The sequence below is a fragment of the Heloderma suspectum genome, chromosome 2 (genome assembly GCF_057233095.1).
Source record: "Heloderma suspectum isolate Gila_16-S chromosome 2, 16-S_ref, whole genome shotgun sequence".
NCBI lineage: Eukaryota > Metazoa > Chordata > Lepidosauria > Squamata > Helodermatidae > Heloderma > Heloderma suspectum.
In genome coordinates, this window is record NC_139459.1 from 368773734 (window position 1) to 368801242 (window position 27509).

Here is a 27509-nt window from a genome sequence, read left to right on the forward strand (position 1 = left end):
TCGCTGGGCAGAAAACAACAGAATGACATTTAATAGGGATAAATGCCAAGTTCTGCACCTAGGAAAAAGAAACCAAATGCACAGTTATGAGATGGGGGATATGTGGCTCAACAACACTACAAGTGAGAAGGATCTTGGAATTGTTGTCGATCACAAGCTGAATATAAGCCAACAATGTGATGTGGCTGCAAAAAAGGCAAATGCTATTTTGGGCTGCATTAATAGAAGCATAGCTTCCAAATCCCGGGAACTACTAGTTCCCCTCTACTCAGCACTGGTTAGGCCTCAACTGGAGTACTGTGTCCAGTTCTGGGCACCACACTTTAAGAAGGATACAGACAAACTGGAGAGGGTTCAGAGGAGGGCAACAAAGATGATCAGGGGACTGGAAACAAAGCCCTATGAAGCGAGACTGAAAGAACTGGGCATGTTTAGCCTTGAGAAGAGAAGACTTATGGGAGATACGATAGCGCTCTTCAAGTACTTGAAAGGTTGTCACAGAGAGGAAGGCCAGGATCTCTTCTTGATCATCCCAGAGTGCAGGACACAGAATAATGGGCTCAAGTTACAGGAAGCCAGATTCCGGCTGAACATCAGGGAAAACGTCCTGACTGTTAGAGCAATACGACAATGGAACCAATGATCTAGGGAGGTGGTGGGCTCTCCCACACTGGAGACGTTCAAGATGAGGCTGGACAGCCATCTGTCAGGGATGCTCTGACTTGGATTGCTGCAATGAGCAGGGGGTTGGACTCGATGGACTTTTAGGCCCCTTCCAATCCTACTATTCTGTGATTCTATGATTAACGCCCCCTTTTCAGCTTCTCCGTGCTGCTTTTCTGAGCATGGAGCTGGAGACGAACCATGCCTCCTACAAGGCCGAGAGGAGGGGGAGGGGAGTCGGATTTCTGGGAACCAAGGTTGGAGCACCAGCTCCAAGCTTGCTTCCTATAAACCCAAAAATCCTATGGCCACCTAGACTCTGTCTAGTGGCCATAGGATTGCGCCCGAACTAATCTTATATTTAATTTCTGTAAACATTCACTCTGAAGGCTCTTATAAATTATTAAGGAAATAGCATTAGCTTGTGCTACAGTATATCTTTTAAAATGTAATCCTTATTCTTTATTTTAAGATCTACAGTCCACTCTACAGTCCATTTTAAGATCTACAGTCCAGGTGTACCAAAAGCTGTTGCCCTGGATACGTCAAAGTGATTCAGGAAGGAAGGCTTCTTTGCTGCCATGGCTGTTCTTCGACCACAGAAGGGGCCATCTCTTCTCAGGGAGGTAGGTGACTCTAGAGGGAAGGGCAGCTGTTTGGTAACAGGGCAAAGATTCACTCAGCCACTTGGTTGAAAATGCAGCAGCTAGATTATGAACTGGTGCGAGGTGTTCAGTACTGATCATATCATGCCAGTATGACTTCAGCTATACCGGTTACCAGTTTGCTATGGGGCCCAAGTCAATGTTCTGGCCTTAACTTTTAAGGCCCTAAATCAGCCTCCCTCAACATGGCATTCCCCAGATATGTTGGACTACAACTCCCATTACCCCTTCAGCCAGGCAGCTGGCTGGGGATAATGGGGGTTGTAGTCCAACACATCTGGAGGGTGCCACATTGGGAAAGGCTGCCCTAAATGCTCTGAGAGCAGGATATCTTAAGGACCACCGCTTCCTATACAAACCTATTCAGATGCCCTGTCCAACAACTCAGGCCTTGTTGATGGTCTCCCATTGTTTGAAGTATGGGGTAGTGGGGTGGGGATGAGAGACAGGCCTTCTCGACTGCAGTGCCCAAGTGCAGACAAAGAAGCATGTCATGTCTTTCTGCCATGTGGCCAATGCTCGCCTTTTTACAAATGCCTTTGGGCTAGTTTAAGGTGGTCTGTGGAATTATTTTCTGATGCTGTGATTATTTTCTCTCACAAAAAATGTTCCAGATGTTTTTGACTATGACTCCCAGAATCCCTGTGGAATTATTTTCTAATGCTGAGACTTTCTGACTTAATGGAGTTGTAGTCCAAAACATCTGAATGGTACTTCAGGAGAAATTGGACTTGGCCACTGTAATTCATGACCTAGTTACATCTAGATTAGATTATTGGAACTTGATCTATGTGGGGCTCACTTTGAAAAGTGTTCAGAAACTTTTATAGGACCTATAAAGCCCTATATGACTTGGGACCCTGGCCGGCCCTACCATTAAGTACAGTGGGGCAGCTGCTTCAGGCAGCAGATGCTAGTGGGTAAGGAGTGGCAGTGAGATGTTGGAGGACAGAGCCGTGTGTGCCACATGTCCTGTCCTGCACCCCCTAAACTAGCTTGCTGCCTCCAGGTGCTGTGGAAGATGCTGGCTGGCCCACAGCCACTGTTAAAAGTAAGATTCAATTGCCAGTCTCATTGGCTTCTGTACATGTAATGGGAAGGGGAGCCATCTTGTCCTTTGCCTCAAAATGTCTTGACCTGGCCCTGCTTGTGAGTAAGACGTCTACAAGACTGCCTCCTCCCATATGAGCTTGCCTGTAATCTGCAGTCTTCATCAGAGGCCCTGTTATACGTTGTCCGACCACCCAGAGAGGGAGGTTGGTGGATACACAGGACAGCGTCTTTTCTGCATTGTAATGTTGTTTTAAATTGTACATTGCTTTAAGGGCCCCAGTGGGCAGACAAGTGATTTATAAATATTACTACTACTATTACTAAATAACAATAATCTTTGCAGATGCAGACCACTGCACCAAATGTCCGGAAGATGGGTATCCAAACAAGGATTGAGATCAGTGTCCCCCCCAGGATACAACTTTCCTGCCCTATGAAAAATATTTGGGGATCATCCTGGCTTCCTTTGCTCTATTCCTGTCCTTAATCACGGGCTTTGTACTAGGAATCTTAATTAAAGACTTAGAAACTCTAATAGTCAAAGCCAACAACCAGGACCTCTCCTACATTCTCCTCGCCTTCCTGTTGCTTTCCTTTTTGACCTCCTTCCTATTCATTGGCCAGCCAAGGAAAGCAACCTGCCTTCTCCGACAAACGGCCTTCAGCATCATCTTTTCAGTTGCTTCTCTTCTGTATTGGCAAGAACTATCACTGTGGTGTTGGCCTTCCTGGCCAAAAAGCCAGGGAACAGGATGAGGAGATGGTTGGGGAAGAGTTTGGCCAACACCAAACTCTTGTTCCAGTGTCCAAGTTGGCATCTGCATCATCTGGCTGGGGATTTCTCCACCCTTCCCCAAGTCTGACATGCACTCCCAACCTGGACAGATCATCCTGCAATGCAACGAAGGGTCTGTCGACATGTTTTATAGTGCTCTTGGCTTCTTGGGCTTCATGGCTGCTACCTGCTTCATGGTGGCTTTCCTAGCCAGGAAGCTGCCTCGTGCCTTTAATGAAGCCAAGCTGATCACCTTCAGCATGCTGGTCTTTTGCAGCATTTGGGTGTCCTTTGTGCCCACCTACCTGAGCACGAAGGGGAAATAACATGGTAGCCATGCAGGTCTTCTCCATCTTGGCCTCAAGTGCTGGGTTGCTGGGCTGCCTCTTTATTCCCAAGTGCTACATTATTATACTGAGGCCTGATCTGAATATAAAAGAGCATCTAGCAACAAAATTAAGGTGGCATCCGATTTTTAAAAGATTCCTTTAAATTTTGAAATGTAATGTCATGTACTCCTCCCAGGGCTTGTTCAAGATATTTTGCTACCTGAGGCAAAGAACAAGATGGTTCCCCTCCCATTCCATGTACAAAGGCTGACTGGACTGATAATCCACTCTTCCTTTAACACTGCTGCTGGGACAGCATCCTCCAGTGCACCTGAAAACAACAGCCAGCTGCACTCAGTGTTGTGATCCATCCTTAGCTTTTTAAAAAACACACCACGAAACACCTGTGGATTAGTAGGTACTGCAAGGCAACAGGACTCTTGAAACAGGGACCCTGGTGGTTAGCTTCTAGGCAACTGCTAAGTAGGGATGTCAGAGAATTTCGCCACGAATCTTGGGGAGGCCGAATGCCAGCGCATTCGGCCCCCCGAAATTGGTGGTGAAACGGTCTGCCCCCCTGCCCCCTCCGGGACGGGACTTACCTTGGGCGAATCCTCCTGGCGGCAGCGGCTCCGGCGGCGGTTCAGCGGCGGCAGTGGCAGCCAGTCTTCCGACTGGCCGCCGCCACCATTTCCAGTAAAAAAAACCAAAAAACCAAAAAAAGTGATAGGCTACGTAAAGATTTATATAGCCTATCACGGCTAGATTTTTAAAAAATACCTTGATAGGCTACATAAATGTTTACATAGCCTATCACAGCTGAGTAAAAACAAAAAAACAACAACCGCGCGTATGCAAATGGCGGCGCCCATGGGCGCCACCATTTGCGTTCCTTATTTTGGCACGTCTAGTCTACGTAAACATTTATGTAGACTACGGCGAAAATAAGGGGAATGCAAATAGCGTAGACGCTATGCTATTTGCATTCCCCTTATTTTCGCCGTAGTCTACGTAAATGTTTACGTAGACTAGACGTGCCAAAATAAGGAATGCAAATGGCGGCGCCCTTGGGCGCCGCCATTTGCATACGCGCGGTTTTTTGTTTTTTGTTTTTACTCAGCTGTGATAGGCTACGTAAACATTTACGTAGCCTATCGTGGCTGACTGCAGGGACACAAACGGCAGCGGCTACGGCCGCCGCCATTTGCGTCCCGGCCGGCCAGGATTCGGGGGTGGAGGGACGGAGCACCTCCCCCCTGCCAGAATTTCGGGGGGAGGGACGGAGTGCCTCCCCCCCACCGCGAATAAAATTTCGTTCAAGGTAAGTGACTTTCGTACATCCCTACTGCTAAGCCTGATCTCACCTTTACTGCCCTAGTGGCACCGCTGCAGAGGACCAGAGAGAAGCATGCCAGTCTCCACCCCAGCTGGGATCAGGTGACACAAACAGCCAACGGTCCTGAAGCAGGTCTGTAACACTACTGCAGCCTCCCCCAGTTGCAGGTCAACAGCTGTTTTGCAGTACAACTCCCATCATCCCCTTCCAGCATGGCTTGAGGTGCTTGGAATTGTAGTCCAACACATCTGGAGAGTGCTGGGTCGGGGAAGGCTGAACTCTGTTCTGCTTCTCCTTCTGCTCAACCTCGTAAGGGACCAGTTGTTTGCCTAAGGACCATCAGTCCCTTTCCTTCAAGGACGTTCCCCTCACTTTTAGCTGAACATCAAGTCCACTTGTCAAAAAAGGGAACTGTCCTCTGGTTTAATTCCCCTTCTGTTGAAAACAGAGACACAACATTACGCTCTCTTTCAAATGGCAAACCTTAAGGAACTCTCTCCATCCTCTCACTTTGTACTTAGAGCATCGAGGAATGTCTTGCAGGTCCCTGAACAGTTGGTATGACTAGAAATATGGTCAGTTTACAAAATAACATAAAATAAAAATGTATGGCACACTTAGATTTCCCTCCTCTTTCTTTGAGATCATCCAGTACATTTGTGTCACATACATAAGAACATAAGAAGAGCTGTGCTGGATCAAAGCAAAAGCCTACCCAGTCCAGCATCCTGTTTACCACAGTGGCCAAACAAATGCCTATTTGAAGCCTACAAACAGAACATGAGTGTAATAGTACCTGCCCAATCATGTTTCCCAGCAACTGGTTTTCACACACACACACACACTCTCTCTCTCTCTCTCTCGCGCACACACACACACACACACAGCTTTTTTCTAGCTACAAAGCCCCAAGCGTTTTAACCTTCCCTCATAGATTTAAGCTGGATCAATGGTGCTGGTGAAAGTGTTCTTCCCCGCCCCCTTCTTCCCACAGAAGTTCCTCTAGTCCTCAGTGGGGGGGGGGGGGAGAAGGAACACAGGAAGCTGCCTTTATACTGAGTCAGATCATTGGTCCCTCTAGGCCAGTGTTGTCGACACTGACTGGCAGCAGCTCTCCGGGGTTTCAGGCAGGATTCTCTCCCAGTTCTGCAGGGGAATGAACCTGAGACCTTCTGCATGCAAAGCAGGTGCTCTGCCACTGAGCTACAGCCCCTCCCCTGGGATTTTGAGGATCCCCCCAAATTGGGCAGAGCGACTTTCCATGAGTGGAGCCCTTCCTTTCATGGCGGGTCCCTTCCTCTTACAGAAGGCAGAACCTGGATCCAACCAATTAAATGTTATGTCCTGCCTTTCGACTGAGAGATAATTTTGGGATGGAGGGAGGATATTTTTCCTCGCCATGGAACTCCACAGTCCCTTCGAAGTGCATTTCAGGATGAAATGCTCTCACTTGCTTCTCCTCTTACTTCTTGTCCTCTGCCTGGCTCAGGAAGATGCCTTCTGTCAAGGCCACTGCCTGGGAACTCATCTCTGGCCCACGTCCTCTGAACCAAGTGCGGGCAGGGGGCCAAGATGGTCAGGAACTGTTCCAGGATCATGAGGTCCAACGTAGGAGTCTTCATGTGCCTTTCTGGCTTCAGCCACCGGCAACAAAGGTTGTGAAATCAGCTGCAAACCTCTCGGGGGCCCATTGGCCTCCTGGTCATGGAAATGCCTGAAGTGCTGGCACTGTGTATCTGAACTGACAGCTTCTTCATCAAAGATCTTCTGTAGGGCTTCTCCACACGGAGCTTTTATCCTGCTATTGAGATTGATAACTCACAGAAGTTTGCGGGTCCTGTAGGTGACATCGTCCCACAGTAAATGACCCTTATTCTGTTGTTTAAAAGATCAGAGATAATGAGCTATCAAATTACTGGGCTTGAGTTCTACTTGAGTTCCCTCTGTGAAAAGAAGAAAACTCACAGTAAGAGGAGGCAGCGTCATCTAGCGGCTATATAATGAAACATATGGAAGACTCAGATCAGGGGGAAAAGGAGGGAGGAAAGTGGTAGGGGGAAGGAAGCGTGTGTAAAGGGAGTTCGTCATGATGCTGCTTTTAAAATGGAAGCAGAAAGCCCCGTTTTAAATGCAGGATTTTAGGCTGATGTAGAGATACACATAGTGTGATTTCCCAGAATTCCGCAGTGCCCCCAGTCTCAGTGGCATCAGGTCCTTCTCCCACTCCATTTCTTGCTGGGCCTGGCACATCCATTTTCCCTCCAAGCTCAAGTTCAGCTCCCAACTGGGCTAAAAGAAGTAACAGCTTAGTTTTGCAAGGCCAATGAGTCTTGGGTGGTCACATTACAAGTTGCTATTATCTCCAACCGCTCAGATACATCACAAGCAAAAACCAGGTGTTTCCAGCTATGGATTTGAGGTTCACCCTGAGGGAAAGAATCTGAGAAAGAGAAAGCCACAGGCCAAAACATTTAAACTCAGATACATCCCCCTCACTTTTTCATGTTTTTTTTTAAAGCAACCATTCTAAGGAAGACTTCTGCATAACTCAGAAGCTGACACACTATGTTGCAAACACCTAAGCTGACACACTATGTTGCAAACACCTGTTGAGTCCAATGGAGGTAATTATTTTACAGGCGCTGTGTATTAGATTCATATAACGAACTGACACAAAGATAAAGCTTTTCTCCGTCAATAGCCCAGGCTTCTCCAATCTGATGCCCTCCATATGTGTTGGAGGCTTGGGAGGTGGCAACAGGGGAGAGGATTTCCTCGTTGGTGGCCCCCTGACAGTGGAACGAGCTCCCCACTGAGGCCCGCCTGGTCGACACTGTCATCTTTTCAGCACCAGGTTAACACTGCCCTGTACTTCCAGGCATTTAATGGCATATGGTGGAGCACTTATGTCAGCTGTCTTGAACAGGTCTGTTATTGAAATTGTGTAGTGAAATTGTTTTTAGCTGTTTAATTTGTTTTAAATTTTCTATGTTAAGATTTTTTAGACTATGAAATAAATAATAATTCCATCACTCCTAGGGTGGCCATGTGTCCTACTTTGCAGAGGACAATCCTCTAATTGAAGCCATCCTCTGTTTGAAGGGCTGTCTAGTCCAAGTCCGGTTGAAAGTTAATCATTAGAAGGGAGAATATGGCCCTTGAAGTCGTCCCATTTCACACCTGGATAGTAGACTGAGCAGATACACAGGTCACAGTCTTCCCTATATGACGGTAGCCCTGACTAGGCCTTGTAAGTAGTGTGGTTCAGGCGAGGTGCCTGATGGGATCGAGAGAGTGTGTATGTGTCTGATCATGAGAAGGTAATTGTAACTTGCTGATAAGCAGGAATTCCTATCCACCAACGTAACTCATCCTTAAAGATAAGAAGAGTAATAATGCAGCTATGCTGATAAGACTGTTACTGAATACTAATTGATTTCTGAGCAGGCATAGTATGTTTTCTTTGTTCTCCAGCTTTCAGTCTGTATAAATGTATCCTGTTTTCTTTTTTTTTTTTTGAGAAATACAGTTTCGTCTGTCTCTCCCATGGCCGTGATGTGTTTGAATAAATTTCTGACTGTTCAACCTAACCTGCCTTGGATATTTCCTTAACACCCACTATGGGGAGATGTATGGTATTTCTGTTTAAATTACAGTAATTATTTTCCCCCTTCATGGATCACTGCCTTGTTGTGGCGAAGGGGCTTGCATAACTCAGTGAAGCCATAAGCTATGACGTGCAGGGCCACCCAAGACGGACAGGTCATGGCACAGAGTTCTGACAAAATGTGGTCCACTGGAGAAGGAAATGGCAACCCACTCCAGTATTCTTGCCAAGAAAACCCCATGGAACGTATGCAATTAATATGGACTTGAGCATGCTCCGGGAGAGAGCGCAGGACAGGAAGGCCTGGCGTGCTATGGTCCATGGGGTCACGAAGAGTCGGACACGACTGAACGACTGAACAAATTATTTCCACATTTGCACCTATACATATAAATTACCAAATGTTATGTGCATTTATACATATCAATTAGCACATCCAAATTTCATGTGTCCTTCTTTTTGGTATGTGTCCCCTCTTTGTTGACAATGTTTAAGTAGTCATCCTACTCATGCCCATTGGCTGTGCTGGCTGGGGGCTGATGGGTGTTGTAGTCCAACACAACTGGAAGACATCAGTTTGGGAAAGGCTGCAATAGCCTTTTCGCCTTCACCACCCCTTTCCTATTCACCTGCTAGGGTGGAGAGTCTTTCTATGTATTTACAAAGAAGATAAAATGCTGTCATATGCTGTCAGACTGTTGACCCATCTGTCTTTTCTCACTAGCAGCAGCTCTGTGAGGTCCCAGTTGGAGGAGGAGGCATTTCCCCAGCCCCATTAAGGAGACACCTCTAACAGGAAATGCTAGGGATTGACTGTGGGACATTAGTCATTACGGGAAACTTTTCCTTTGGGATGTATCTCCCCTCCTATAGCCAGCCTCTACATGAGAGAGTAAGCTAGTGGCAGGGGGGCAGGGATAGGATCCTGGACCCCCTCCTCTTACAATCACTCTGGCTGTAGCACATCTTTAAGGTCACAAGCTCAGAGATCTAATACTTGATGGAGCACCTCTCCCAGTATGAACCTACCCATACACTACAATCAACATTTGAGGCCCTCTTCCAAGTGAGGTTCGGAGGATGGCAACAAAGGAGAGGGCCTTCTTCATGGTGACCCCCCAACTGTGGAATGTTCTCCCTAGTGAGGTCTGCCCGGCACCAACACAATCATCTTTTCCTCACCAGGTTAAGATGTTCCCCTACTTCCAGGCATTTGACAGGACTTTTTAATGTTAGTTGTTTCATCAGGTCCTAGTATTTTATTGGTAATTGTTTTTAACTTGTTTTCCAAGTGTTTTACATTTTGTAACGTTAAAGGTTTTATATTGTGTTTTAGCATGTTGTGACCCACCCAGAGAGCTTTGGCTATTGGGTGGTATAGAAATACAATAAATAATGAAACGAAATCCAATGCTCCAGCGTGCTTCTGTCCCAGTACTGGGCATCCCCACGGCTACAGCTCATCCTCAGGTCATACGGGCATCTATTATGCATTTTGTTATTACTTTAAAAAAATAAAACTGTTGTTTGCTTTAATGTTAATAATATGTTTACTGCTGCATTTTAGAACCTTCCACATGCTCAGTTATTTATCTCTTTTAAATAATTCTGAATTATTGTTGCTACTTTTAAAACAATTATTTTCACATGCTTTACCATTGGTTTTATAGTATTTGCTTTTATCGTGCATGCTGCCCTGAGAACTTAGCGTGATGCATAAATCGAATGAATAAGCAGAATACGACTCAGGCCACTCCATCTGTTTCCAGAGCTATTTCCTCCAAAGGAAACATGACCCCTCACACCCACCACTACACTAAAGCTGCCCCAGAACTTCCCACCCCTCAAGTAACTGAAAAGTGGAAAATAGAACAGCCAGCTCCGCTGTGTGGGCCAGGAGTCTTTTTTTTCTTTTTTTCCCTTCCCTACGTCTTCCACACCAGTCCCTCTCTAGTGGAGACGGGGGTGGGGGAACCATCATCTTTCCCGTCCTCCCAAACTCAGCTCAGCGGACCCCTCCCACCTTTCCCAAATGGAGGAGGAAGTAACTGCCCCCCGCCCAGGCCTCTCTAGAAAGACAGGCTGCAGCTTCTTTAACCCATAGTGAGCCATTCGGTCCCCAAAAGGAAGGAAAAACCAAGGAAAGAATCCTCTCTCTTGATCAGACAAGAGGGAATATCAAAGGCTTTGGGTAATCTGAGGAAGCCAGGAAAGAGATCCGCTCCCTGCCAGAATCTCTTAAGGGGGACAAAATCACGCCCCCCTTCTTCGGCTTTTGTAGGGCGGGGACAGAGAGGGGGTGGGGCGGGCGTCCCCTTTTTGCTTCCCGGGGAGAGTTCATCTCAGGGTTAAAAGGCAAAGAGGCAAAGAGTCCGGATGCGAAGGGAGGCACTGAGAGTGCACACACCCGCACTCCCTCGCGTCCTTCCTGCTCCTCCGCTTGGAGTTCTAGCACCGCCACCTCCTCTTCCAAGGGTATCTGGTGAGTGCGAAGTGCATGGGGCGTAGGGCAGCCCCAGGGATGGGAGGGAGTGGCTGGATCGGTGCGGGGAGCGGAGTACCCAGGGGGAGAGAAGCCCTGACTGAATGGAGGCAAAAGGAAAGGGAGAAGCGTCTGTAAGCGCTGCTACGGGCCCGTATAAATTGGCCTTCCTCAGCGTGGTGCTCTCCAGATGGGTTGGAAGAGAGCTGTGGTCTAACTTATCTGGAGCGCGCCAGGTAGGGCAACTTGTGACCCCCCGGATGTTTTGGCCTACAACTCCCATCATCCCTCGTTATGCTGGCGAGGGCCAACGGGAGTTGTAGGCCCAAACAACTAGAGGGCCACAAGTTGCCCACCCCGAGGCAGGGAAAGGCTCGCTGCTGGCTGTGGATGATGGGAGTTGTAGGCCAACACACCTGGAAGGCACCAGGTAGCAGGTTGGCTGCTGGGTGGGGATGATGGGAGTGATAGGCCAAGACATCTGGAGGGTCCTAGGCTGGTATAACAGGGCTGGACCAACTTTGTACTCTAGGAACAGAAATCTGGATCACAAAATGGAAAAGGAGCTACTCAAATGTTATTAAATACAAATAGAGCACACTGGCCCCCAAGATCGCCTAAAATGCATTTGCCCATAAGGCTTCCATACAGTAGAACTCATTCATTTCATTTGTTATATTTCTATACCACCCCATAGCTGAAGCTCTCTGGGCAGTTCCGTCGCCACGAGGCCCCAACCACAACAGGGGATTTAATTACCAAACAAGGATACTTCACTGCAACTTAGGTGTAACTTGACTCCTTCAGCAATGAGGGACAGCCAGTCCTTGGATCTTCAGGTGGAAATGAGCCCCAAATCTTTTCTGGTCATTTCAGGAAAAGGCTTCAGTGACAGGATTGCCCTGGACTGAAGTTGACCAGGAAGTCCTCTTGAAAGCCTAAAGATATATCAACACAACTGCAAGGAATTGCATCAGGCGGTTCTTGCTTAACTTCCTCTTTGCTGGCTGTTCCTTTTATACCGTTTTCAGCAAAACCAGTTTGCAGAGATGCAAGCTGCTCCCTGTGTTGGCCTACAATACTGATGTCATTGAAACAAAGCGGTGTCAGCAAACCAATATAGTACTTTCAGCAGAACAACGCAGGAATAAGTAATCAGTGGGTTGGATCCAGGTTTAAGCTGAATCAACTGCACTGGCAGGACTCCTTTCCATGGCAGCCCCTCCAGCCCCCTGAAAATGCCACACACTCAACCAGGGGGCCTTGGTGAACGGTGCAAGCTGTGGTGTTTGAGGCGGGGGGATCCCCCCAAATCAGGCAGGAATGGAGCCCTACCTCTTGCATAAGGCAAATCCTGGATCTAACCCAATGAGTGCCACAAAAGTTCAGCAATGTGTCCTGTGGGTACAATTATATTTAGATCTTAAGCCATGTCTACAGCTTCTGTAATGTCTTGTTTTACCTCCTCATGGACTACGTTCTTCAGGCTCTCTCCATGTTCACAGCCATGGCCCTCTACTAATGTCATCACCAGTTATATATACACATCAGCAGATGGTCATCCTGAGGCAAGTCCTGATCTGCTGAGAGAGGGTTGTTGCCACATTTGCTAGACAGTGCACCCTTGTCAACCGGTCTCCCATCTTCTGTGGAGGACTAGGCCTTTACTGCTGGAGGAGAGGGGGAAGGAGAGTTCCAGCCTCCCCACCTCCTCTTCCAAGGGCACCTGGTGAGTGCAAACTGCCCTGGGGTGCAGGGGGCCCCCAAAGGATGGGAGTGGGAGGGTCATTTATTTATTTAGAGCATTTTTACCCCACTCTTCAGCCAAAAAAGGCTCCTAGAGTGGCTTACAAAGGCTAATATTAAGACAGTCCCTACCCTCAAGCTTACAATCTAAAACAGGGCTCCCCAACCCCCGGGCCGTGGACTGGTACCGGTGCGTGGCCTGTTAGGAACTGGGCCGCAGTAGGGGTGTGAGAATCCCCCTTACCTTGGGTCTGCAGGGAGGAGGCGATCCATCCCCGTCCCCCCCGGAATCCTTGCCGGCTCTGTGGCGAGTCCACGGAGCTGCTGGCCAGCTCCAGCCGCTGGCAGACTTCCGGCCACTGGGATGCAAATCTTTATGTAGTCTATTACTGCAAAGAACAGGGATGCAAATGGCGTCCGCTATGTGGATGCTATTTGCGTCCCAGTTGCCAGAAGTCTGCCCCCAGCCGGAGCCAGCTGGCAGCTCTGTGGACTTGCCGCAGAGCGGAGCCGGCCAGGGCCAGAGAGGATTCCGGGGGCGGGGGGGCGGGGAGGGACGGATTGCCCCACCCTGCGGACCCAAGGTAAGGGGGGTTCCCACAACCCTACTGTGGCCCGGTCCCATCCCCCCCCGGTCTGTGGAAAAATTGTCTTCCACGAGACTGGTCCCTGGGCCCAAAAAGGTTGGGGACCGCTGATCTAAAAGACACAACACAAAAGGAAAAGGGATTGGGAGGGAGAAGGGGAAAGAAAGCAAATACATTGCTGACTGATGTATTAGGCCAGGTTGGTTTCCCCTCGTCATAGTGTTCTTCCTGGGAGAACATTTTTAAAGCATAATGTTCTCTGGCTGATGGATGAGGGTTGGTAGGGAGGGGAGCTGAGACTCTGACTGGAGATAAAGGGGAGGCAGCTACTGCTGGGAATTGGAGGAAAGAGCCAGAGTTTCCACCCTCACCCCTGCCATCTCAAAGGAAGATGACTATGAATCTAAGAAGAGCCCTGCTGGATCAGACCAAGCGTTCATCTAGTCCAGCATTCTGTTCACACAGTGGTCAACCAGCTGCCCACAGGAAACCCACAAGAAGGACAGGAGTGCAACAGCACTCTCCTGCCCATGTTCCCCATCAACTGGTGTACATAGGAATACTGCCTCTGATACTGGAAGTAGAATATAGCCATCGTGACCAGCAGCCGTTGATGGCTTTCTCCCCCAGGAATTTGTCCTGGGGGACAAATTTTAAAGCCATCCAAATTGGTGGCCATCACTACAACTTGTGGCAGCGAATTCCATAGTTTAGCTATGTGCTGTGTGAAGAAGCACTTCCTTTTATCTGTCCTGAATATCCTACCACTCGACTTCATGGGATGACCTCTTTGGGTTCTGGTATTAGGAGAGAGGGAGAGAAATGTCTCTCTGTCCTCTTCTCTACAGCATGCATAATGTTGTACGGCTCTATCATGTCCGCCCTTACTCGCCTTTTTTCTAAGCTAAACAATTCCAGATGTTGTAAGCTTTCCTCATAGGGAGTTGCTCCCGCCCCTTGATCATTTTGGATGCCCTTTTCTGCACTTTTTCCAGCTTGACTATATCCTTTTTGAGGTGCGGTGACCAGAACTGTACACAGTATTCCAATTTGGTGTTCGTGCCATAGACCTGTATGAAGACAGTATTGATATTGTGAGCTTTATTTTCCATTCAAGCTTTATTTAATTGTGAAACTAGAACCATGGGTTGTTCATGGGTTGCTTTGCCAGGCTACAGAAGCAGTAGGCAAGAGCAGGAAAAAAAAACCCAGCCACTCTACATGCCAATACTACAGCATCACAAAAGTATTTGGAATTCAGGAAGGGAGTGGGCAAGGGAGGAGGGAAACAACCCAGGGATTGAGAAAACAGTCTGTGGTTTGCTAGGGCAACAAACCATATATTAAATAATCCATGGGTTAGCATTCTATGTGGATCAGGCCAACGTGAACCAGATGAAGGCTTGGGTCTGAGGTTCTTGTGAGGAGGAATCCCAACCCTGCCCTTCCATTTGCTGCCCCTGAAAGCTAATGCTGGAATAAATTTGTTAGTCTTTAAGGTGCTGCAAGACTCGGTTGTTTTTGCTGCCACAGACTAATATGGCTACCCCCTCTGGAAATAGTTTCCCTCTAAGTCTTAGAGTTTGTCTGCCTTCCTTGCAGGGAGCAGCCCTGGCCGTTAGTTCGTATCAACCAGCACTTCTTGCAAAACATCTTGCTGCTTGGAATATGTAATACCTGCATAGAGAATGACTTGAGACCTTTGCAAGACATGGTCTCCTCCTCTCTCACATTCGCTCTATCCCTTGCCTCAGGAACATCATTCACAGTAGAGCAAGGAGATGCTTGGAGTACTGTTGGAGGCCGAGCTGGAGCTGGTTTCAAAGATGGAAGCGCAAGATGCAGCTGACCCCCAGGCAGGAAAAGGCCCCCATATCATCCAGGCTGGGAGCAGTGGGGATTTCTGGGAAAGAACTATGCAGAAGATGCTGGATGAGGAGAACACTAACTCTGATATACAGCGCCAGCACTTCAGGGGGTTCTGCTACCTGGAGGCCAAGGGGCCCCGAGAGGTCTGCAGCCAACTCCATGACATTTGCTATCAGTGGCTGCAGCCAGAAATACACACAAAGACTCAGATGCTGGACCTAGTAATTCTGGAGCAGTTCCTGTCCATCCTGCCAGCGGAGATGGCGAGCTGGGTGAGAGAATGTGGTGCGGAGACCAGTTCCCAGGCAGTGGCCCTAGCAGAAGGCTTCCTCCTGAGCAAGGCAGAGGACAAGAAGCAGGAGGAGCTGCAGGTAAGAGTGCATTGTCCTCACAGCTGGAAGGGGCACAGAATTTTAACAAGGTTTTCATACAAATCCCCAGCAGTAGCTCATCTTTTTCTGGGTGTCATCCAAAGAAAGGGATGTTCCAACCCTGCAACTCCTCCCCTAGGATGGGTTCTAGATGTGTGGAGCAGGCCCTCCGTGGGGGGATCACGAGACATTTGAAGGGAGTTCTGATGTTCCAGGAAAGGAGGGGATCCTTCTCCAACCAGCGGCACTGTCCTAAGAGCACAGGGGTGCACAACCCTCTTAGCTCCGAAGGCTGCATCGGCAGGGACCAGGGCACCACACACAGATGTGGATATACATGCCCACACACACACACACACACACACACACACACACAGTCATGCCAATTGGTGGGGGGAGGAATTTAGCGGTGATATGAGGGTAGCACAGAGGCCACACAACACGCATTCGGGGTCTGCATACAGCCCATGGGCTGTGCACCCATCTTAGGAGTACAGGAATAGTATTTGTAGGCACCAGAGGCAGTATCCAGTGGTACTCCTACACAGAGTAGACCCACTGAAGTGAATGGGCCTAATCTACATAGGACTATCATTGGATACTGCCCCTAACTCCTGTGCTCATAGAGGAAGCTGCCAAGCGTCAGAGGGCATCTGGGTGGCTCTTTCCTATCCTCTTGGCTGATTTTAGAAAGGCCTTTGAGATGCCATGTTGAAGTCCTCTTCTAAAGCCAGGGTTGAATTATTGGCCCCAGCCCACGGATCCTTATGTCCACATTGCCAACGACACAGCTGTGAGTGTATTGGAAGGCAGAATAAGTTTAGAAGGAAACCTGAATGCAGATAGATTGAGAAACGCTGCTGTTGGCCTTTTCCTGCTCCATTCCTTTCCTAATCCCTCTTTGCCTCCACTTCTCACTCCTGTTCCATGTGCAGGAGATGGTAGCCAAAGAAGCCGCAGACTTCCCTGAAGCAGAGAACACTCTGTCAGACACTTCGCAGAGGCTGCTGTTCAGGTGGATCGTGGAGGAGGGTGACCAAGGTGCTACCTCTCCAGGTAGAGATTAACAGGCTTATTTCGACATGGCCTCCCTCTCTCGAATATGCCTGAAATCCATGGGCAACTTTTATGTTCCCCCAACACTTCTCTCTACCCCAGTTGCTGATCCCCAGTTCCCCAGATGGCCACATCTGTTCCCCTGCCCCCCAGTTGCACCAAAGCTGGAAAACCACCAAATGATTGGTGGTTTCCCAACTTTGGTGCGTTTTTCCCTCATCCTAACGATTGAAATGCCTCTCTTAAGCCTTAGTTACTAGCAGTGAGAGCACGAAGCTAAATTATGCTGGTATTTTTGGCCTGTCCCCTTTGCCTCCACCCCATTTCACCTTCAGCCCTGCCCACCACTGGAATGCAGCCCCCAAGAGATTCTTCAAAATGAAATTTGGCTCTCAGGCTGAAAAAGGTTCTGCACACTTGCTGTAGCCTCTCTAACATATTTAGGGTGCAATCCTAGGTGTGTTTAGACAGAAAAAAGTCCTACAACTCCCAGCATTCCCCAGCCAACCATGCTGGTTGGTGAATGCTGGGAGTTGCAGGACTTTTTTCTGTCTAAACATGCATAGGATTGCAGCCTGTAAAAAGTCTTGTATCAGTAGGTTAATACTTTTTATAAATATGAACCAGCTCTTTAAATGATGCCCAAAAGCAATGTGAAGGACTTAATTTCACTCAAGGAACTAAAATGCAAAAATGCTTATGAAGTATAAAATATCTTCCTGCCTTCCCTGTCTTCCCCACAGGAAATGGAACACTTGGAGACAGTGACAGGAAACTCTTGGTTCCTTCTAGGCTGCTTTCTCTTTGTGGTGAAGTTGAAGCAACTTCTGTGCAGCCAGAACAGGTATGGGAGGGATCATTGGGAGAAGGGGAGGGGGATGACCTGGGTGCCTCAGTCCCTTGCACATCTCCTTGGGCCTGAAAGAGACGGACCCTTTCCTTTTCCTTCTGTGAAAGCTGCTTTGAATACCATTGATGCAACTTTGGATGCTGCAGAACCTCCATCCACCTCACCATCACTGTCTTTTTGCATTGTCGCATTATCCACCAGGAAAAAACTGTTTTCTTTTTCTTTCATGATCAGTTGACCTTTGAGGAGGTGGTTGTGCATTTCACAGAGGAGGAGTGGGCTCTGCTGGATCCAGGCCAGAGGGCTTTGCACAGGGAAGTCATGGAGGAGAACTGCAGGAATCTGGCCTCTCTGGGTAAGGCTCTGTCTTTGCCTTAAGAACTTAAGAAGAGCTCTGCTGAATCAGACTGAAGGCTTCTCTCATCCGGGGTGGGCAGTCCCTGGCCAAATTTCATGCAGCCCTCAACCCAATTTCAAAAGCCTTCTGCATGTGATTTGTTGAAACGTCTGGCAAGACTGTCTGTCCATTCCCTGGCAGCCCACTGGGTGGGAAGGGAAAGGGAGAGAGAAAGAAAAGAGACTGGCAGAAAGAGAAAAAGTGATCCACCCACATTTGGCTCAGGATCTGCCCACTGCTGGTTTGAGGCCCGCTCACTGCCATTTTGAGGCCCACGACAGATTTACCCACAAGGGAATGTGGCCCTCAACAGAAATAAAGTTGTCTATCCCATATTTAGTCCAACATCTTGTTTCTCACAGTGGCCAATGATCCTGAAAGCTTTTGGGAATCCCAAAAGCAGGACACAAAGACAATACCCCTTTTCCATTATTGTTCCCCAGCAACTGGCAAACTCCCTCTGATCACAGAATCATAGAATAGTAGGATTGGAAGGGGCCTACAAGGCCATCGAGTCCAACCCCCTGCTCAATGCAGCAATCCAAGTCAGAGCATCCCTGACAGATGGCTGTCCAGCCTCGTCTTGAATGCCTCCAGTGTGGGAGAGCCCACTACCTCCCTAGGTAATTGGTTCCATTGTCGTATTGCTCTAACAGTCAGGACGTTTTTCCTGATGTTCAGTTGGACTGATACTGGAGGTAGTATATAGCCACCAAAGTGAGGGGAAATATTTATTAAAGATTGTGCTATCATATTGGCCAATGTTATCTACTTTGACTGGGAGTGGCCTTCCAAAGTGGAGGTCTTCCCAGCTCTGCTATTTGAGTACATTTGATGTTTTCAGAGATCAAAGCTGTAGTTTTGTGCATGCAAAATATCTTAAGCTCTGCACCCCATACTGGTTATCAGTGCTATTGATCATCAGAGGATTCATTGGGTTTCCTGATCAGATTTCTCTGATTCTTTCAGGTGATCCAATTAAGAGCAATAAAAAGGGTAAACAGCAGCGAAGGAAAACTGAAAGAAAACAGAAGAACAAACCCATTGCTCCTAAAGGAGCTGGCTTCCCTGAAATTCCAGTAACAGAAGAATGTAATGAAGGAAACAAAAGGATTATTCTCAATAGGGAGAAACTGTTCAAATGCTCAGAGTGTGGAAAGAGTTTCAGTCAGCAAATATACCTTACTAAACATAAAATAAATCACATAGAAATTAAAAGATGTTTGGAGTATGAGAAGAAATTCTGTTTCAACACAGACTTTAACTTGCATCAAAGTTTCTACGCTGATGAGCAATCCCATAAATACTCAGAGTGTGAAAAGAGTTTCATTGATGGTAGAAACCTTCAAGAACATCAAATATTTCAGACAGGGGAGATGCCCTATCAATATTCAGAGTGGGAAAACAGTGTCAGGCAAAGCATAAGCTTTAGAATACATCAAAGCATTCATGCAGGGGTGAAGCCGTATAAATGCTCAGAGTGTGAAAAGAGCTTCAGTCATAGCAAAAGTCTTGAAGTGCACCAAAGGATCCACACAGGGGAAAAGCCCTATGAATGCTCTGAGTGCGGAAAGAACTTCAGTCGCAGCACATACCTCAACTCGCATCAAAGAATACACACAGGGGAGAAGCCCTATGGATGCTCAGAGTGTGGAAAGACCTTCAGTCATAGCATAAGTCTTAAAAGACATCAGAGAACTCACACAGGGGAAAAGCCCTATGAATGTTCAGAGTGTGGAAAGAGCTTCAGTGATAGTGTAAACCTTAAAAGACATCAAAGAATTCACACAGGGGAGAAGCCCTATGAATGCTCAGAGTGTGGAAAGAGCTTCAGTCATAGCATAAGTCTTAAAAGACATCAAATAATTCACACAGGAGAGAGGCCCTATAAATGCTCAGAGTGTGGAAAGAGCTTCAGTTGCAGCACATACCTCAACTCACATCAAAGAATTCACACAGGGGAGAAGCCCTTTGAATGTGCAGAGTGTGGAAAGAGCTTCATTTGCAGGACATACCTCAAATCACATCAAAGGATTCACACAGGGGAGAAGCCTTATAAATGTTCAGTGTGTGGAAAGAGCTTCACTTATAGCACATACCTCAACTCACACCAAAAGATTCACAGAGGGGAGAAGCCCTATGAATGTTCTGTGTGTGGAAAGAACTTCAGTCGCAGTACATACCTGAATTCGCATCAAAGAATTCACACCGGGGAGAAGCCCTATGAATGCTGTGTGTGCGGAAAGAACTTCAGTCGCAGAACACACCTTAAAAGACATCAAAGCATTCACAAAGGCAAGGAGCCATGGAAAACCTCAAGAGTGTGGAATGAGCTTCCATCAGAGTGACCTTAGGTCACATCAGAGAATCCACTCCTGTAAATCCTACCCATGACTGGAAAGGAGGAAGATCTTCCAGTTGGTGGATCATTGCCCTTCATTTTAAAAGATTTAAACCCAAGATAAACCATATAATGAATGGATGAGAGTCAAGTTTTCCTTGACCAAACAAACCTTAATAGCCAACAGAATTTGCACAAAGGACCAACTGTATCGATGCTCAAAACGTGGCATAAATTTCCAGCAGTATGGCTGAGGAAGAGCAATGAACTAAAACTGAAGGTAGCCATCTTACAAGGGGTCTGAGTTTTAGGATTTGGCACCTGCCTGGTTGTCTGTGATGAATAAACGTTGCCTTCCAGTGATTTTGTGAGTCCCAAACTCACATGGGGATAAATGCATATTGTGTACAGCTGCTGGCTTAAGGCATATTTTATAAGGCTATGGGACTCTGTACTGGAGCCTATTATTATATTTGGTCCATTGCTTAAAATCCTGCATTGAGAGCATTTTTTGTCTTCCCATGCTGCCAGCTTTGCTCAATAATATTTACACAGTGTGATAATTGCCTGCTTCTAATCACTCCTCCGGCCTTTGAGTGCAAGGTTGCCTGAAGCTGCTGAGCTCCAGGCAGGCTGCTTTCTTTGGCTTCAGCCTCCCAGCAGCCCAAATAAAAAGGAAGCAGGAAGAGACAGGTAAGCTGGTCAGCAGCCTTTGTTTAGGGCAGGTGGGGCTGTGGTTCAGTGGCAGAGTTGCTGCTTTGCGTGCAGAAGGTCCCAGGTTCAATCCCCAGCATCTCTACAGAGGGCAGGACAGGATCTTGCCTGAAACCCTGGAGAGCCATTGCTGCCAGTCAGTGTCAACAAGACTGGCCTAGCTGGATGAATGGCCTGACTCAGGAGAAGGCGGCTTCCTATGTTTCCTAACTTGTGGCCCTCCTGATGACGTTGGACTGCAACTCCTATCAGACCTAGCCAGCATAGCCAGTGGTGAGGGATGATGGGAGTTGTAGTCCAAAAAATGTCTGGAGGCCCACCCTGGGCTTAGGGCTTGGTCTGCTTTTGTTTACTTGCCTCGTATCTCCCCGAGCCCTGCTTTTGGCTGTTTTCCCTTATCTTTTCCTTTGATCCTGCTCTGAGCAAGCAGGATCAGTTTGTACCCTAAGTATACACGAGAGGCATAAATAGACCCGAAGGTAGGCAATTTAATTAGGGCACAGTCCTGTTGGGAAGCCTGTCTGCCTCCGAACTTGGGAAGTCATGGGCATCCTGTGCAGAGTGGAGGAATGTGGAGACAATTTTCACCTCTGCGGTCCCCCTCTCTGCATTTTTGCTAGACAGGCATTTATCCCATTGAGGTGGGGCTCTGTGGAGCAGGAGGGAAGGAGGCTGGGAAGGCCAGAGAATTTTTTGTAAACCAGTCTTCCCAGTCTCCTCCCCAACAGAACTCTGCAAGCTTGCCCACGTGGTTCTTTCCACACCAGCTGTGAAGGGGCAGGGAGATCGGACTCCTGGATTTAAGCTCAGAGCGGTGTCTCCAGTCTCATATCCAGGAATCCGAACTATCCTATGGCCCCCCAGATGCTGTTGAGGGACAATAAGACTGTTCTCTCCATCATTTAATGAATGAAGCACTTTCCCCAGCTGGAAATCTGGGTGGGGAAATGCCTTTGGATGTTGCACTCTAAAACTGGCCTGGAATCATAGGAAGCTGAGACAGTGTCGACATGACTGGGAGTGACTCTCCAGGGTTTCAGGCAAGAGCTTTTCTTGCCCTACCTGGAGATGCCAGAGATCGAACCTGCAACCTTCTGCATCCAAGGCAGATGTTCTACCACTGAGCTATGGCTCATAATCCTCACAAGAAAAACTATACGCAGGATGCACTGGGTTGCATCCTAAGTCCGCTGTATTGTTTTTTTCCCCCAATCAAATTATTTCTGTTCAGCTATTTTAAGCTATTGGGAAAAACAATGGAGATATTTATATAGCATATAAAATTAACATAGCATATATTTATCATTTCTGTTTACTAAATATAAATCAAATAACAATGTAAGAGAGGTCTCAGTTGATTTACATCAGTGGAAAAAAATCTGGAAAGTTTTCCAGTACGAACTGTTGTAGAGAGCATACATCGCTGGTGCTCAGATACTGTAGTGGATAAGCATGCACTTCCTTTCTAAAGCTAACAAAACATCTTAATAAACCTCTCTTGCTCTTATTGATTCATTTATTGATCAATTGTAACTGGGAGCGCACTCCTTCCCCCATGGAAACAGCTACATATTTATCATTTTACTTTATTGTATTTATTCAAAGCATTTTTATCCTGCTCTTGAGTCGAAAGTCTCCCAGAGTGGCTTACAATAATTAACAATTAGACATTCCCTGCTGAGGGGCTTATAAGGTAAAGACAAGAGACACAGGGAAAAGGATTGGGAAACGGGGGGGCACAAGGTGGTGATATTTGATACACTTGCCTAGATGGATGGGAATATACCAATTGAATTCAGGTTGGCATGACATCTGTTGTTCTAGGCTGGCCTGTTCTTTCTTCTGCAGTTATGTTTCTTTTGAGTAATACTTTACCCAAATGTAGGGAAGGATTCACTTTGGGCTTCTTTTGTCTAAGTGACATCTGGAATGGCAATTCCTTCCAAAAGGTGCAGTGTGGCTCATCTGCAGTTTCCATAGGTGCCCGTCTCTGTGTACCTCTCCCATCTGAGGTGAGGGTGACACCAACAAGGGTGAGCTCTCTTTCAGCTGAGGTTTTGCCTTGTTTAGAGGTTTTACCTTGTTCTGCCTCCTAATCAGCAGAAGGAAGATTAACAGAGTAATCCCATGCATGTCTACTTAGACGTTCATCACATTGAGTTAGATGGGACTTCCTCCTAGCTAGATGTATATAGGATTCCAAACTTACCAGGCTTTTTATTAGGCTCACCTGTATACGGTATGCAACATGCTAGCGACTCACCATAGAACTCAGGATGGAAAAGCTGTCCTTCTAAAACAGTTTTTAACCTGCACCTGGATCTTCCATGCTGGAAAGGTCTTTCTTTTCTGTTAAGAAGGCTCCTTGGAGATGCAGGAGGACTGATGTAGAAATGAGAAGATTGCCACACATTGGGCCTAATGAACTATATTTGGGTCAGTGGGCATATTTGGAATCTTGAGTGTTGTGGATACTCTCACAAAATGGCTGCTATGAGGGGCTTGCCCATTCACAAAATGGCTGCCAGGGAGGGAGGGGAGCACAGCTGGTCACAAAGCATCCACTTCCCAGAAGGCCAAAAAGCCGAAGTACAAAGCAGAGGTGGGTCTGAACTTCACTCTAACCCCCTCTGTTGATCCCACAGTTTTTTGCTCCAATACTCACTTCACAGAAGGCAAACTTGCAGCTCAGAGACCTGGTGCCCAGACGCATTCTTAGAACTGCCTCATTCTATAGCCTTATCTACAATTCTGAAATGAGTGCAACTATAGGGCCATCTGCTAGGGAAACCTTTGAACTCCTCATTGAATCATGAGGTATATTTGTTTGGTAATTTTTAAGCTGTAGCCAGCTAGAAGAGCTAGCACACTCTTTTTTTTCTGTTGCCCTTGGAAATGCCTCCTAGGTCCCTTAAGTTTGGGGAGAGGGAAGCAGCTCCCTGAACAGATACAATCTGCTCCTTTCCTTCAAGTGACTTCAGAGGAAACAGGTGGGAAGGCCCTCAGCTAGCGAACTCCCTCATCTCTGCCCAGACAGCTCCCCAGTCCTTTTGTTTCTGAGGGGAAAGGAAGGCATCTAATGCTCTCCACAGAAGAAAATTTCTCTTGCGTCCCTCACTAGACAGCTCACCACCAATTCTGTCTTGGGAGAGAGGGGTCTGACACAGTTAGCCTCCTGGTGTGGTAGGTACATTTGCCTCAGGCTATCAACACAGGTTATCTTGGGCTGGTTTACAACTTTTGTGTGTGTTGGGGGAGGGGATTTCCACAACTCACCACCTCTGTGGGGACCCTGGGATCCAAATAGCTACAGTTTGACCATATGACCTGTGGTTTCCACCCACTCTGCAGTGATTATACAGTACTCAACACAGAATGTAATAGCCCTGCTGCTACACTATCAAGTCTTCAGATCTGGATGAAAAGGAGGAAGGGGATTCATCCCCACTTATGGTGGATTTTAGCTTTATGCTTCACTCCTGGGCCAGTTCATTCAGTCCTCCGAATTCTGCTTTTGTCCTCATTTATCCAACTGAAAACCCTGTGAGAAGGGAGTCAACATCAGCCATCAGGGCAAAGAAGGAGAGCAATTTTGCTTGTGAGAGAGATGTCTTCATGTAACTCCTGCTTGTCTCCACCTGGCATTTTGCACTTAATTAATGTGACTGAATGAGCGCTGCTCCCAAATGGCTGCTTCTCCTAGACTGAGCTCTGGGACTCTGTGGAGTGTCTTCAGAGGATTCAGTATACTGCTCCTCCATTCCCTTTCCCAGCTGCCTACTGGCAGCTTCTTTTGTTAAGAATCACTCTAGTAGAGCAGACAAGGGAGCAGGGAAGAAAATGGTTCCTATCATGGACTTCAACCTTGCTGTGGATGCTGACTCCACTCTCCTGTCTCAGCAGGCAGTCATGAGACCAAACATAAAAAGAGTCCTACTGAAAGGCCTACCTAGTCCAGCATTCTGTTCCCACAATAGCCAACCTATGGGAAGCCCACAACAGGATATTTATTTAATAGATTTATATATCGATGAAAAGATTAAAAAATCTAAGCAGTTCACAAAATATACTATAATATACATTAAAATACATAAACATGCTTTATATAAAACATTAATAAAAACATTAAAATAAATTAAAACGCTGTAATTGCAAACAAACAGTAGTATATTCAGCAGTGGGCAGTAGTATATTCACTGAGGGAAAATCTGGGTGAAGAACTGGATCTTTAAGTGGTGCCTAAAGCATGATGCAGTTGGCACCTCCTGAATTTAGGCAGAGAGAATTTAATAAATTAGGTGCCACCACGGAGAAGGCCCGCTTCCTGGTTGCTGCAAGATGACAATCTACAGGTCATGGTATAACCATCGAAGGCTCCTTTGATGATCTTAATGCTCGCACAGGTCTGTATTGGGGGAAGCCATCTGCCAGGTAATGAACACAATAGCACCCTTCTGCTACTGTTGAGGTTGTTGAAAGACAGACTGCCTCTGATATTGGAGGTAATATAGCCCTCATAACTAATAGGCATTGATAACCTTATTCTCCATGAATTTGTTTAATCCCCCTTTCAAGGCATCCTAGTTGATGGGCATAACGACATTTCGTGGTAGTGAATTCCACAGTGGAAGTACACTGTGCAAAGAAATCCTTCCATGTGTTCCCCCACCCTTTATCTTCACCGGATGATACCACCTTCTAGTTTCATGAGAGGAAAAAAACCTCTCCCTATCAATGTTCTCCACACCATGCATTTCTATTATGTTTTCCCTTACTCGTCTTTTCTCTAAGCTAAAAAGCCCTAAATGTTGCAAGCTTTCGTCATAGTTGCTCCAGTCCCTTGATAACTTTGCTTGCCTTCTCCTGCCCATTTTCCAACTCTACAATATCCTTTTTTAGGGACAGTGACCATAACTGTACACAGTTCTGTACAGAAAGCTGTACACGGTCAGTTACTGTACACGGTATTCCAAATGTGATCACACCATAGATTTTTATAAAAGCATTACAATACTGGCAGCTTTATTTTATTTTCCCAATGATTTCCAACAAGGAATTTGCTTTTTTCACAGCAACTGCAAACTGGATCTTCATTTTTATTATGCTATCCACCACAACTCTAGGTCCTTTTCTTGGTCATTCACAAGCTCAGACCTCATCAGCATACAGTCAGGGACAGAAATATTGGAACAAGGATAACTGTTTTGGCAGTTGGCCTCTGTATACCACCACACTGAAGTTGAAAGGAAACCCACCCAGATGGGAGCAAAGTCAGGACGTTCAGCTGTAATTCAAGGGGTTTGACAAAAGTGGGGCACTAACCATTCAGGAACGACAGCCAGTGGCATACACACACCCCCATCGTTGGTGGCTCATAAGTAATGGAACAAATGGTTGACAAGCAGCTGCATGGCCAGGTGTGGCCTGCTTCCTGGGCACCCCATGACCAATCAAGCGGATAAAAGGCTTGGAGGTGGTTCTGAGTGTTACATTTGCATTTGGTAGCTGTTCACTGGAACCCCCAACATGAGGTCCAAAGAGGTGTCCATGCGAGGTGTTCCATCATTAGGCTGAGGAAACAAAATAAACCCGTCAGAGAGATAGCGAAAACAGTGGGAGTGGCCAACACAACAGTTTGGAACATCCTGAAAAAGAAGGAATTAACTGGCAAGCTCAGCAACAGCAGAAGGCCTGGAAGACCACGGAAGACAACTAAAGTTGATGACCACAGAATTCTGCTCATGGTGAAGAGGAACCCTTTCACAACATCTAGCCAGGTCAACACTTTTGTGGAGGCAGGCATGTCATTGTCAACATCTACAGTCAAGAGACGGCTTTATGAATGTAAATACAGAGGCTTCACAACAAGGTGCAAACCACTGGTAACGCTCAAGAACAGACAGGCCAGATTAGCCTTTGCCAGCAAACACCTAAAAAAGACTGCTCAGTTCTGGAATAAGATTTTTTCGACTGATGAAACCAAGATTAACTTGTACCAGAATGATAGGGAAAGTATGGAGAAGGAAAGGAACAGCTCATGATCCAAAGCATACCATATCATCTGTCAAACATGGTAGAGGCAGTGTTATGGCGTGGACATGTATGGCTGCCCATGGAACTGGGTCACTGGTGTTTATTGATGACCTGACTACTGATAAAAGCAGCAGGATGAATTCTGAAGTGTATAGGGCTATACTTTCTGCTCAGATTCAGCCGAATGCTGCCAAACTGAGGGCGCCGCTCCATATTGCAGATGGATGACCCAAAACATACAGCAAAAGCTACCCAAGAGTTTCTCAAGGCAAAGAAGTGGGATGTTCTTCAATGGCCAAGTCAGTCACCTGATCTCCACCCAATAGAGCATGCTTTTCACTTACTGAAGATAAGACTGAAGGCAGAAAGACCCACAAACAAGCAGCAGCTGAAGGCAGCTGCAGTAAAGGCCTGGCAAAGCATCTCAAGGGAGGAAACTCCGCATTTCGTCATGTCCGTGGGTTCTAGACTTCAGGCAGTCATTGACTGCAAAGGATTTTCATCCAGGTATTAAAGGCGATCCTTAAGTTTGAAATGATGTTGGTTTGTTCCATTACTTATGAGCCACCAACGATTGGGGGGGGGTGTATGCCACTGGCTGTGCTTCCTGAATGGTTAGTGCCCCACTTTTGTGA

General features: G+C 47.0%; 1 protein-coding gene across 1 annotated transcript; it reads left to right on the top strand.

Moving 5' to 3' along the window:
- Positions 1-10758: 10758 nt before the first annotated feature.
- Positions 10759-22348, top strand: LOC146355971 (uncharacterized). The gene is given in 7 exon segments (XM_084831434.1): positions 10759-10910; positions 14998-15483; positions 16419-16539; positions 17283-17383; positions 17624-17744; positions 18756-20104; positions 20106-22348. Coding segments are annotated over 6 exon segments (2226 nt in total). The 5' UTR covers positions 10759-10910; positions 14998-15024; the 3' UTR covers positions 20181-22348.
- The last annotated feature ends 5161 nt before the right edge of the window (positions 22349-27509 follow it).